This window comes from Poecilia mexicana, unplaced genomic scaffold, assembly GCF_051168715.1.
Source record: "Poecilia mexicana isolate PSO_F unplaced genomic scaffold, ASM5116871v1 scaffold_2, whole genome shotgun sequence".
NCBI lineage: Eukaryota > Metazoa > Chordata > Actinopteri > Cyprinodontiformes > Poeciliidae > Poecilia > Poecilia mexicana.
Window position 1 is genome coordinate 49117873 of NW_028263371.1, and position 14188 is coordinate 49132060.

The 14188-nt window shown below is 38.2% G+C and overlaps 1 protein-coding gene across 1 annotated transcript in view; it reads left to right on the plus strand.

Moving 5' to 3' along the window:
- The first annotated feature begins 11133 nt into the window (after window positions 1-11133).
- The window catches only part of LOC148160896 (uncharacterized), a 4638-nt gene continuing 1583 nt past the window's right edge, over window positions 11134-14188 (plus strand). The window contains exons 1-2 of the mRNA XM_088008362.1: window positions 11134-13872; window positions 14137-14188. The exon at window positions 14137-14188 is cut by the window's right edge and continues 1001 nt beyond it. Coding sequence (XP_087864488.1) covers window positions 11134-13872; window positions 14137-14188 — 2791 coding nt within the window. The remainder of the gene's footprint in view (window positions 13873-14136) is intronic.

Consider the following 14188-nt stretch of genomic DNA (forward strand, 5'->3'; position numbering starts at 1 on the left):
AGGAGCCTCGCCAGCAATTTCTTTAACTTAATTACCAGGTTGTTCCAGAGGCATGTGGTTGATATCACTGTGTGACATTTGAGGCCAAACAAGACAGAGTTCCGAGTCTCTCTTTTACTTTGACTTTACATCACATCCACTCATTCGCCGCCTATTTTCCACGTCTCCTTAGCCTGTCATTCTTATTCAGTTTCATTCCGTTTATTTATAAAAATGTAATCTCAGACGCTACCAGACCAACTGTCGAGAAACATAAACAGAACAAATCAATGAAGTTGTATAGACGGATTCAAATGCAGTTCCATTTCAATTCTAGCTCTAATACAGTGGAGAAGAATGCAGTATATTGTTCCAGTTGGTGAAAAGTTATCTAATGGACCACAGCCAATTGCATCAACTCATTGATTTTGCAGCAATCCCTCATCTTGAGTGAGCATTTTGTGTATGTGACCAACTATAATTGACAACTACAGATAAACCTTCATATCCTGTGGCCAAACAGATAGATGTGTTATAACATTGTTTTTCTTTCAGATTGGTGCACTTACAGAGTCCATAGCACATGCTGTGACACTTCAGTGAATCATAAAAAACAAAAAATCAATTTGCTTAAAGGGTCAGCTATAGACTTTAGAGAGGAAGCAAGAAAACAAAAGGGTGGTTAGATATCGTTTTTAAATTGTCAAATATTCTGAGAGAAGTCAGCACTCTTGTGTGGAGCTTTGCTGCCTGTAGGTCTTAGAACGGCATTAAAAATAGGGGAATCTAAAAAGAAGGAAGATGACTTACAAAATCACATTTAACTTTAAAATTCAACTTTAAGGTTCAAGGATTTCTCAAAGATGCGAGACAAAATCAAAGCAACACTCCAGGTATGTTTTTGATGAGGGGAATAACGTTATAACGTGATATAAAGCTCAAGCAAGTCGATTTTATGTAATACCCCTATTTTAGTAAAAACTTGCTTTGTCAAATACACTTAATTGTCAACATAATTCTCCTTTATTTATTTCTAGAACCTATTCTCAATCTGTGAGTCTCAGTCAGGAATAAAAACAAAGATTTCTCACTTTGACATATCAAACTTTTCAATTGTTACTGAATGTTCTTAAGGCCGGGTTTGAGATGGCTAAAAGCAGAAATGTAGGTTTGTAAAATACAAAGTGACTAATAGGATTAGCAGGATGTTTATTTCACCCACACAAAGTAGTACCTCATATCTATTCAGCTTAAGTTTTCATAATTCTTCATATGGCAGTCAGACTTTTGCCATCTGTACTCTTTCTGCTTTGACTTGATCATTTTCCAGACGGACAAACTCTTGGGTTGAAAGAAGGAACACTTACTTTTTACACAGCTGCATGTGAGAACCATGTGTTTCTTTCTTTTGTTGCTTTCTCTATTTTCGCCTCACTACTCAAGCCTCTTGCCGTTCACAAAATCGGCAAATTTGTATGGAAGGGTTCCTATATTCTTTCAGTTCAGCCTGCGTAAGACTTTGTCCTGATTTTCTCATGAAAGACAGATGAAATAGATGAATGGTGAGCATTTTCGCAGGGCGAGTTCTGAACAACTTTGCTATCACATAATTATCACACTTTTAGGAAAAAGTATCACTTCTCAGCAGCACTGGGCATCACAATGGTAAAGCTATTACAAACAGATGTGTGTGAATCTATTGCAAGCGATGGCTATGACATGTCAGACAGATGACAGCTCCAAAATGATTCTAATCGATTTTAACGAATCTCTCGGGTTTGTTTTAAAACCGACAAGACAGTAAACAGGCTCCCAATGAAAGATAGCAATGTTTTTTTTCATAACTGCCAGTGTTGGACATAATGGCTGTCTGTGACAGATTAAATAGGACGTATCGAGTCACAGAGCCTGAACTGCTTCCAAAGTGCCAATTTCATTTTCAGCCGGTATAACTGGCCACTGCCATTCATTTACTGACTGTATTTCATTATAAAACCAATTTTCCGTACTTTGGGAAAGTTTCAAGATCAGAATTTTATTCCACAAAATGAAGGCATTATTATGGTTAAACCTTATCTGAACTGAATGTAAAGAATAGATAATCTAATCATTTTCAACAAATGATAGGTGATAATACAGAGGAGCCTCTCAACATTTCCCCCGTTTCTTAATAAAATGAACATATAATAACCTTGAGCTTGCTAGAAAGGACAAGGTTAGACATTGTAAAATGTCAATGGGTATGAATCCTATATTAATTTTTGTCTATTAATAATATGCAATAGAAAAATTATACAGCATAAAAGTTGCAATTTATTGTGGATTTTCTCTCATCAGCACAGAGCCAAAGTATAACTACAACCTTAAACACGAACAGAGATCCTCACTTATGTTTGGTTAAATGTTCTTTGGGAACTCGCACATTGACCACAGGATTTTCAAAACTGCAAAACCAACCTTCTGGTATAATTCCGGCTAAATGTTTATCAAATCTGCTTTTATCAGAAGTGGCAGGGCTCATCTTCTGGTTAGTTTCCTGCTAGGAATACAGCTTTTTACTATTATCCATAAAACAGTTGCAGTTAAGACCATTTCAGAAGTGTGTTTGGTCTTTGAACTGTTGAAATGCCCATCATGTCAAGCATCGGGCTCAAAATGCCCCCTACAGACCAAATATGGTTCAAACTGGTCTTAGAGTGGAGACTGCTGGAGCTGCAGTGCCTCTGTCCACCACCAAGCAATTTGATATCAACATGGAGTGAAAAATTATTGAAAGAAACAAAGAGGACAGAGTCTCTTGATCCAAAAAACCATGACGAAAACAATGTTTGGAGCAGTCAATACGTTTTTAAATTAAAATTAATATTAAAATAAATTATTAACTAAAAACCTGGGAGAAAGATTTCGAAATCTGAAGTTGAGTGCTTAACTTTGATCTAAGAGGGGAGCATTTTGAAGTGGGGCATAGTGAAAGCCTCAGAACCATTTTTGCAATTAGTTACCGTAACTAGTTTCATTAAAACCACGCTGACTGAAGCCTGCAACCTAACCAAATGCTCAGCCTATTTTATTTACAGCAAACTAACAGATGAAAACAAGCCTGATGTGCATTCTGTGGAGCTGTGACTCAAATATTTGATCAAATCTGTTGCAAGAAGCACAGCTTCTATTAAAGACATAGGAATCAAAAGAAGTCTAAAATGTTTACTTGTCTTTGATTTCTTCTCCTGCAGCTTTAAAGCCTCAGCATCAATTTGAAGATTGATGCAGAAGTTCACTGTCTTGTTTTTATGAGCATCTGTATAAATGCTAGAGTTAAATATGCCCTTCTGGAGACTTGTTTACAACCATTGCATTCCCTAAAAACTACAGGTTTGTGAGTTATTTTCTTCTAATTTTTGTTGAGCTGAAAAATAAAAACGTACCTTCTTATTAATTTGAGAAATAATTACTTTGCACTTGCAAGCACTCAGAGCATCGGAATGAAATTCCCCGATATCAATGAAATGTGACATTATAGCAAAAGTATCTTACCAGATCTTGATGCAGTTGAACACTGTGAATCCCACATCATAAATCCCAAAACACAGACACTGTTCAAAGTTCATCAACAGTGGAAAAACTTCAGAAGAGACCAGAATTTATCCTCTACAAAATCCCTTCTATTTCCTCACATTTAGATTAGTTTATTTATTTATTTATTTATTTATTTATTTATTTGCTCAATATGGCATCATACTGTGCAAAAATAAAAAGATTTGACATCTTTGGTGAGGTGGTGCAAAGCGTCTGAGAACAACAGGGATTGCACCTTAAAAGCTTTAGGTTGCAAATAATAAAGTTTGTAGTGTTTCTCTGTTAATGTCCTTCAGAGAGGGATGTAAAAAATTGCATTATAACTTGTCGCAGTAAACTCACGTGTCTTATATGTTTAACTTTCTCACATATATTCTGTAGTTTCATTTCTGACAGTCAGTTCACTGTTGCTCTTTTTACATGACAATATTTTTCAGAATTCAGTTGGTCTCCCAGTTTCCCCCCAGCAAACTCCAAAGTATGATTCCCACTGTGGAAAACATCATCTGTTTCCCCGTCTAATAGCGATCTACTGCACCACGGTCATCTGCAGCTATAGAATGAATGGCTGGGAGCATTAAGCCTGACATTCTGACATTTCAAAATTGTATATCTTATCTTGATGACGTCTAAATTCCAGCTGACATTAAAGCTACTGCAACACAAGGCACATTTAACAAATGTCTGAAAGAGAGACAGGTGGAAGGGAGATGGGTGTGCACCATTTTGCCCAATGAGCCTGGCGATTATCCAGCTGTAAAGGGCCATCAGCAGCGGCAGCCCTGACAAGCAACTGGATTAGTGAGAGATGCAATTAAGACCTCAATAGGGAATCTGCGTCTGACACACTCAGATAGGCTTGTAGCTTCCTTTCCACACATACATGCATTATACTCAGGCTGTGAAGAGGAAAGCTCAACTTGAGTCACGTCAGTTGGCTTCCCCATCAATTTATTTATCTGTGTTTTGTTTGGAGCTGGTGGGGAGTCTGAATGCTTGGTTACTGGTAATTACCTACTGTATTCACTGTTGCAAACCAATTATCACATGCAAATGAATAAATATGGTATAGGGATTATCTCTGGAATAATGCATAAAGAAATAACAAAGATTAAGTGGAAGTGACACTCTGTATGCTCAAGAACAATCTTCAGTTGAAAGCGTATTTCACATTAGATATTCAATACGCAGACAAAAGAGAATAAAACCAATATACCCACTCAGGAGAAGGGGTTTATTTTGCATTTATTTTTAATTATTTACCAGGTCTTCCCTACTGTGTTTTCAGATAGTTTTGGTATGGAGAAAACAAAAAGGTTGGGAAGACATGGGCTATGGTGGTGAGCCTTTTGTGATAAAGTAGTTCTCATGTATAAATGTAGCTCAGTGGTCCAGAGAGGCAGTCAGCAAAAAAGGCTCAACGTTACAGAGAATGCACATTTAAAGACAAGGTTGCAGGGATTCATCAGCTGTTTCCTTATAGAATATATGTATATATAATATAATAATATATAATATATAATAAACCACGAAAAAACAATCTTGTTTGTGTTTAGATGTGCAAAGCTTATAGAGAAACACCACAAAAGATGTGAACATGTAAATGCAGAAAAAATGGATCTACAAATGCTTTAAAGCATTGGCTCAGGAGGCCAAATATTAATCTATGTCACACTTCTTAGTTTTTTTTTTTTTTTTTTTTTTTTGCAAAAATGTAAAAAAAATATTCATCATTTTTCTTCATTCATCAATTTTGGATAACTTAGAATTAATTATTTCCATAAAATCCAAATAAAATATATTTCATTTTATGGTTGTAATAGGACAAAATGTGATTTAATTGGACTGACTAATTTGTCAGATAGTGTTTAATTGAGTTATATTGTGCATCTGTTGTCCTCTCTTCTTCTTTAAATAACCATGTAGATACAATAGAAACAGGTGAAATGATCCTAGTCTGGCACTTTGCTCTGAGTTCTTAGCGTTGAGGCTTATTTGTGGTTTGGTGTCTGACAGTCAAATAGCTATCAGGCTCCTCTCTAGTGGAACCAGCTCCCTTTAGGTTCAGGAGGCAGACACCTTCTCTGCTTTTAAAATTTAGCTAAAAACTTCCTTTAGCTATGCTGCTCTAAGTCCAGCCTGCTGGGAGACCTCCCATGATGCTCTGAGCACCTCTCCTCTTTTTCACACTCCATGCATTTATATGACTCCTGAATGTCATTAACTGTGTTCCTTCTCTTTCCTGTAAACTGTAATGTCTACCCTTTTCCTTTTTGCATCCTTGCGTTACTTTCCATCTGCATCCCTGGCTCTGGCTGAGTATGTTTTCTTATCTGCTGTTCGCTAGCCTAAAACCCTGGCCAGTCTTCATGTTTGTTCTCTCTCTTCTTTTCTCTCCTCCAGTGTCCTCTCACCCCATCCACTCCAGGCAGATGGCTGACCTTGCTGAGCCTGGTTCTGTCAGAGATTTCTTCTTATTAAAAGTGCTTTTTTTCCTTTCTTACCAGTGCCAAGTGCTAAAAGGGAATTGCTAGCTGTCCCTTGATAATATTCAAGGATCGTGTCCTATACAATGTTAAGTGCTTCACATGAATTATGTTGTCATTTGGAGCTGTATAAATACAACTCAGTTGAATTGAAATAAATAGTTTGGTGGCATGAGCACTGGAACAATGCCTGAATTCCTGCCCAGGGGAGTTCAGCTCCAATGCAACTTTTTCTAGTATGAAGTAATTGGTAGCTTTCAAAGACGCTTTTCCAATCCTGAACACATTTTTTCCCCCCCCATCTCTCCTGTGTTCCCAACTCTGTTATATCTGTCTCCAATTGTGACTTTCTATTTGTCGCTGAACAATTCACGTTCTGCTTCCCTGCCACACCATCTCAGCTAAAATGTCATAAGTTGCAGAATATGTTCTGAGATGCTGCTCTTCCCTTTTGTAATGACCTCCACTGAGACCCACTGATACTGGCTGTAAATCCCCAGTTGTTTGTTGGACGACTCTGCGACATTAATAAAGACTTGTGGCCCAGTGCAGTGTGCAGATCAACTCTTCGGTTTTATCATCAGAGAGAGCCCACCACCCGGTTGAGGGGTCATTAGCAGATGCTACAAAGGAGCGTGTCACGCTGGGTCCCAAGCAGTCAAAGACCTGTTTCAAGCCCTGGTGAAACTTTTAATTATCACCCATGCTGAGACTTATGCCAGACTCCCATTACATACGATCAAGAGCTAAAAGCAATCTGAGGGTGCCTCGTTGTGACAGCAAAAGGAATACTGTCGGAATTTAGGCTCTGTATCTTCCCCCTGCTATCTCACATTGCAAAAGTGTGCCAACACAGGCTGCAGGCGTACAAATTATTCAAATTACAACTACAACCAAATGTAATGGAACTCCAATATGACAGGTTATGACACACTATTTGTAGAACTGGCTCTATTTGCAAAAACGTACTCTGAAACGTAAAAGAAGCACCGAGTTTGACTTTCAAGGAAACTTCCAGCTCATCAGCCTGCACCACAAAGCATGGCAGCAAGTGAAGGACAGCAGTTTTGGTCCAAGCAATGAAAATCTGATCAAATCCATTAACTGAAATACTTTAAATTCCTGGCTAAGTTTATGAAAAATACTTTTTTATGGTGGATCCAGTGGTCCAATCTCAACTATGAATGTTTTGTTTGGTTTGGATAACCTTCCTTTGCGTGGATATGCTTTTCTGAGTACTCCGGCTACCTCCCACAGTCTACAAACATTTGCGTGTGGTTAAAATTTATTTTAGTTGCCTTTAGGTGTAGAGTGATCTGTGTACCCTGACTATTGCTGAATAGCTGCAGGGATAAGTCTGAACTCCTCAGTGATCCTGACTGGGAGTTTGTGGAGAGAGAAAATTAAAGGATACTCTGGGAAATCTAAACATATGAAAAATAAATGTTTTCACATGTCATTTATAATTTCTACACTATGAGGAAGGAAGGCATGTAGAGGGAGGAAATGGTTCTGGAATCTGAGCTTGAAAATTTAATGACAGTTAGTACTAGTACTTTTTGTCCTTATATAAACCAAGACTCTATAGGTTCCCAGTTCATACAGAGAAAGAGTTTGAATTATTTTTACTGGTCTATGATGCACTGAAAGGTTTTAACCCTGAAAATATTCCCTTTACTTGTCAGTTATGAGACCCCTCAGATTATAACCGGCACGGTTACTCAGTGTACCCCGGACCAGAACTAAACAGGAGGAAGCAGCATTTAGCTTTCATGCTTCCAAACTTTGGAACAATCCTGAACTCTTGAGAGCATTTTTATCCTGATGCGTTCCCTTAAATCTCAAAGTTTGTTTATTGTAAGTTGTCTGCATTAGATTAATGTTTATCAGTCTTAAATTCACATTTTACTTTCTTTCTCTTCATGTTATGCAAACACTTTTATGTTATCCTAAGGCATTTGTTACCTTTTCATTTTTTTCTTTATATTTCTTCCAGTTGTCTGTTTATCTAGGCACTTAATTTTCTTCAAAGCTCCTTTAAAAGCTTTATCAATCAATGACTGTATACAAATGAATCTGCCTGGCCTTCTGTTTTCATCTTCAACAAATTCATATAACATTCACAAGCTAGAAGGACATGAAGTAAACTTTTATAAAACAAAAGAGCAATGTTCTGAGTGTTGTGCAACAAACATCAAGCACTGATGAATCAGATGAGGAGACTTTTCTGTTGAAAGGCAGGAATGTTTGAAATTTCTTCAAATCTCTGGCTGTACAACCATTTTTTTTTTGTTTCCTTCAAGTGGCCACATAGGTTAATACTGGCATAACAGTTTTCTTTTAACACAAGATTTTAATGATCATTGTATTTCAGTTCTGTGTGACTTGTATAGCTTTTTTTCCATGGCTGTGCACAGAAAAATGTGATGGATGCAGTTGGTTTGATGCAGACATTCATAGTATCATAATGAAAATCAATTTGAATGAAGGATTTAGAAATCCTTGTTTTTTAAGAACCATTTTTAGAGAACCTAAAACCAGGAATTCTAGGTATTTTATGCATGGTTTATGCAACTATCTCTTAACATTCGCATGTCGAAGCTTTTGTTACGAGCAAAAAAGGATTTTCCTGCAGCCTAAAATTTTAAATCAAATTGATCATACATGAAGCAAAAACCTTTTGGAAACAGCAATGTCATTTTTATGAATAATTTACAATGGAGATGAGGAAAAAACATTGCAAAAACCTCCAAGCAGTCCTGGAATGTAAGGAAGTGAAATATCCTGTGTTGTCTGAGCCAACCATCTCATCTCCACCCCATCAGTCCGCTTGCTGGAGACAAAATTAGTCAGAAAGAAAGACAGATAACGGTTACAGCTGGAGTAAAGGCCTGCCAAACGAGGAGAAACCTTTTTTTCTTTCTAGAAATGTCCACAGTTTACTGTCTTCAGGCAGTAATTGGCTGCAAACCATTTTCAAGTATTAAAGTGGCACAGTTTAATTTATGGTTGTGTTAATTTGTCTCAGCCACGAAAATTAGAGCTGTGCTTAATAAATTGCTATTTCTCCTTCACCTTATATTCAAACTGGATGTGCATTTTTTTTAAAAAGTTGTCAAATCTCTCAATCTGTCTTACAACAGTTTAAGTTTTTTCTACTTTTATCGTAACACTATTATTTCCCTAATTTTATAATTTTAGATACTATTTGATCCTAGCCTTTTTTCTACATGTGATAATGTTTTTTGTGAGTATGCCACTTGAATGAAAGCAAATGAGAAGTGCCACATTTAAAACACAATACTTAATTAAGTCATATGAATGTTAGCAAACCCCAGAAAATTACAGTTTGAAAAATATAATGTCGCTGGCTGAAGTGTTGAACCTTGTGTTAGACATTTGATCAGTTCATTTAACCCCAGTAGTTTTCAGAAACCAGAATGACTTGATAACCTTATTATGATGCACGGTAGTGGTCGTATCATTCAGATGTGCTATGTTACCAGATGTACTTGTGCATTTCTAAATGGTGGTAGAATTTTAAAGACAAAGGTCTGTGGCCGGCCGCAGACCTTTGTCCTTTGCTGGTTGACAGATGGAGACCACTGTCTGTTCATGTCCAAGCAAAATATCAAAACTAGTTTTGAAAATAGTTCGATCCTCAGTTAAATTGATGATTCAATTCTTGGACAAAGCTTAAAAGCTAACTACTGAGGAAAGCAGCCAACTTAAAAGGTCTCTGAAAGAAATATGATCAAATTTTTAGCAGGATCTTGTTGACGGCTACAAAAAACAACATGTTATTTTCATGTGTTTTTGGGGAAGTTCAAAATAGTTTTGTGTGTTATTGAGCTAAACTGATATAAGAATAGTTTAAGTTAATTATTAAAAATCTAAAATGAAGACAGCTTTCATGCTGATTTAAAGAATGCAAACATTTCTATGACACTTATCATTTTAGTTGTTATGGAGATTGTCCACTTTGGTTCTATAAAGTCATCCATTTTTCAGTATAATGTTACAGCATAGACATATGCAGTGGTACAGACTCCTCTTTATACTGTTTAACTTGTTCATTTTCTTATCTTAGCATCTGAACACAGGTTCAGTCTGCTTAACACATGGCACACATGAGACTGATACTGATTTAAAAGACTTAAAAAGACAGCAAGCTTTGTTCAAGCAAGTGACCTGAAGCAGCCAACCTGAAAATGCTCAATTCTCCTCCCAGAGTTTAAATTAGGAGCAGTGGCGCAAAAGGTGGGTATGTACTGTATGCAACGCATAGGGGCGCTGAACCAGAGGTAATGCCAGAATTAATAATAAAATAAAGACTTTGTGGTATTCTCATTTAGTGACGTATTTATATTAGTTGTGCTACCACTCCCACGCCACTAGAGGCAGTAGCAGGCCCGAAAAGGTGCAATTTAGGAGCAGATTTAGAAGTACACAGAAAGCTACAGAACTTGTTAAAAACTGTGAGCTGCGCTGAAGTAAGTAAAATACAGAAGTTCAAATACATGCCGAGAGTAAAACTCCTTCTTAAAGATGAAGCTATAAACCAGATTTCAAAAGAAAATAAAAACGACCGCAGATAATATAGGAAATAGCGCCCCCCTTCAATTCCGGAGTGCAATGGTCCCATTTCCAAATAAGGTGTGAGACTGATAGTGGTCTGTCCCCGACCCTTTCTGTTTACTGCAGCGAAGTCCTTCTCAAACAAGGTAATGGTGGGTAACTATGCCAACCAGTGACAGTTTAAAAGCCCGCCTACTCTTTCTGCAGTCAAGTTGCGCGCGCATCCGCCGTGCTAATAAAAAAAATCCGTCAGACAAGCCTGCTCTGAATATCAAATGGAACTGTGACATCACAATGTGACATCACAATGTAACTCCAAAGGCAGAATTCTGACATCACCAGCGATTATATAATCTCCTCACATCCATCTACCTTCATCACAACCTTTTCGCAGCCGTTGTCGATACGTTACTCTTGAGAAGTTACTTAGCAGTTCATAGTACGATTTTCAACTTTGAAATCTACTGAGTTTCTAGAGAAGTTATTTATCTTAGAACCACAAGCAAAAGTTACAATGGAGTCCAACCAGCGTACAATCGAAGAAGTTGCATCCGACAACATCGTTGAGAGGGAAGTACAGGCACCCAAGCCACCCAAGCGCAAGAAGAAGATGTCATTTGCAGTCTGGTGGGCACTGCACGCAGCTGAGGAGCTTAAGATGTCAACTGAAAATATGGAACAGCAGGACTCTTCGTCGGTGATTGAAAATAAATCGAGCGCCAAAGCACTGGAAAAAATGGATCAAAAAGGGGACGGACAGTCACTTGAGAGTGAGACCAACGAGAACAACCAGGAACAACATGTCCCCATTGATCAAAAATGTTCTGCAGGTCATATCGAAAAGCAGAATTATTCACTGATCAGTGTAGAAGAGTCCATCGCTGGAGTGCAGGAGACAGTCGACGTAGTAGAGAAAGAACAGCCCTCCAAGTCTGAGGAACAGCCACCAAAGAGGAAGCGCAACAAGAAGAAAATGATTCCGTTTCACATTTGGTTGGAAAAACATGCCCCCACTGACGTAAAGACTTCAGCTGAACATACTGAAAAAGAGGATGATTCACTGGATACCGAACAGGAATCGATCTCCATACTGGAGGAAAAACCAGACAAGGACGGGTCCTCTAAGACCAGCACTGAACATGTTATCAATCAGGACACTTCTCTGCCTGAAGAAGGTGATCAGGAGGATTCCTTTAAGACAGAGATTTGCAAAGAGGAACTTGTGATTTCTGCAAGAGAGCCAGTCGCCGAAAATAAATCCGTCACACAAAAGAAAGTCGGCCAGAAAGGGGAAAAACAGTCAAAGTCTAGGCGCATCAAGAAGACGCCACTGTTGTGGAAATCTTTCCCTGAGACTGATGCTTGCATAGATCTTGCGTTTTTTTGTGAAAACAGTGACATCAACGGTATTCTGTCTGAAAATCAAGGTCATCAGGCAGGTTTGCCTAGCAGCGAAAAAAAGACATTGTGGAAAGTGCTCCCAAAGTCTGAACCTTGCATAGATGTAAGTTTTTTTGCTCAGAATATTGAGACCCAAAATGTTTCAATGCCGGCTGAAGAAGGTGCTGAGACAGCTTCCTTGGAAAAGGAAATTAATACTAAGAACACTGTGATTTCTGCAACAGAGCCGGTGACCGAAAATGAATCCGTCACAGAAACACAGAAGAAAATGGACCAGAAAGGGGAAAAACAGTCAAAGACTAAGTGCAATAAGAAGACGCCACTATTGTGGAAATCTTTCCCCCAGTCGGATGCTTGCATCGATTTAACGTTTTTTACTAAAAACAGTGATATCGATGACGGTCCTCTGCCGGAAAAAGAAAATTATCAGGGAGCTTTTTCCAGCAGCGGAAAAAAGACATTGTGGAAAGTGCTCCCAAAGTCTGAACCTTGCATAGATATAAGTTTTTTTGCTGAGAACATTGAATCCAAAAATGTTTCAATGCCGGCCGAAGAACATGGTGAGATAGCTTCCTTGAATAAGAAAAGTTGTTCCGACAATACTGTAATTTCTACAACACAGCTGATCACCAAAGAAGAATCCATCTTGAAACAAAAGGAGACACTGGATCAAAAAGGGGAGAAACATACATCTCTGGGAAAACCCATGGACAACATCCAAACTGGGAACTTAACTGAGGTTCCTGTTGATAAAACAGAAGAAAAGATTCAAGGAGAGGGTTTAACCGAAATTCAGAATTTGCCTCACTCTCCAGAAAATACAAGTCAAGCAAAACGTATGTGCGAAGTCAAATGTAAGAAGTCTGAACTGGAACACATGGAAGTACAGAAATACTTAATGCAACAGCTCAATGACATGTTCGATGTAAATCAGAAACTAAACGCTAAACTTCAACAGCAAAAAGATCTGACGAGAAAATTACTCTCAGAGAGAAGACAGAGGAAGAAGACTATGGTTTCTGTTCAGACTCAGAGTGAATCACAAGACACCTCACCAGTTTACCAATGTGCTTCATTCCAGACGGATATGGATGTGCCTGAAACCAAATGTAACTTGAAACCAGTCCGTAAAACAATATCAACGCAAACAGAGATGGATGTGCTGGAGAACAGATTTAACTTGGAACCAGTTTATAAAACCATTTCTACCCAAACTGAGCTGTTTTTATTGCTGAGAAAACAACCCACTGAAACAAAAATGAACGGACATCAGGATTGGCAGAAGAAAGTATCCAAGAGTTCTACAGATGAGAACAGGAGAGAGTCAGCAACGAGAGATGCATCTGAACTGAAAGCTATAGGTAATGAAAACATTTCTGGTGACAATATTGAAAAAGAACTTTCAGTACCGGAAATAGTTGGAGACCAGGCAGACACCATCGAAAAAGAGATAAACACAAATGAAACAGCCATCGGTGAAGTACTGCAGGTGATAGAAGAAGAAACGGTCTCTACAGCGCAACAAAATGGAGAACACCAGGATGAGAAGAAGAGATCAAAAAAATCTAAACGTAAGATCAAAAGAAAGGCGGCAGCGAGAGATGCATCTGAGCTGAAAGCTGTCAATGAGGAAAACATTCATGGTGCCAACTTTGAAAAAGAAGTTTTAGTACCAGAAATGGTTGGAGACCAGGCAGAGACCATCAAAAATGAGATAAACACAAATGAAACAGCCATCGGTGAAGTACTGCAGGTGATAGAAGAAGAAACGGTCTCCATAACACAACAAAATGGAGACCGGAAGGATGAGAAGAAGAGATCAAAGAAATCTAAACGCAAGATCAAGACAAAGGTAGCAACGAGAGATGCATCTGAGCTGAAAGCTGTCAATGACGAAGACATTTCTGGTGCCAACATTGAAAAAGAACTTTTAGTACTGGAAATGGGTGGAGACCAGGCAGAGACCATCGAAAACAACATTCACACGAATGAAACAGACATCGGTGAAGTACTGCAGGTAATAGAAGAAGAAAAGGTCTCCATACCACAACAATACGGAGACCCGAAGGATGAGATAAAGAGATCAAAGAAATCTAAACGCAAGATCAAGAGAAAGGCAGCAACGAGAGATGCATCTGAACTGAAAGCTGTCAATGAAGAAAACATTT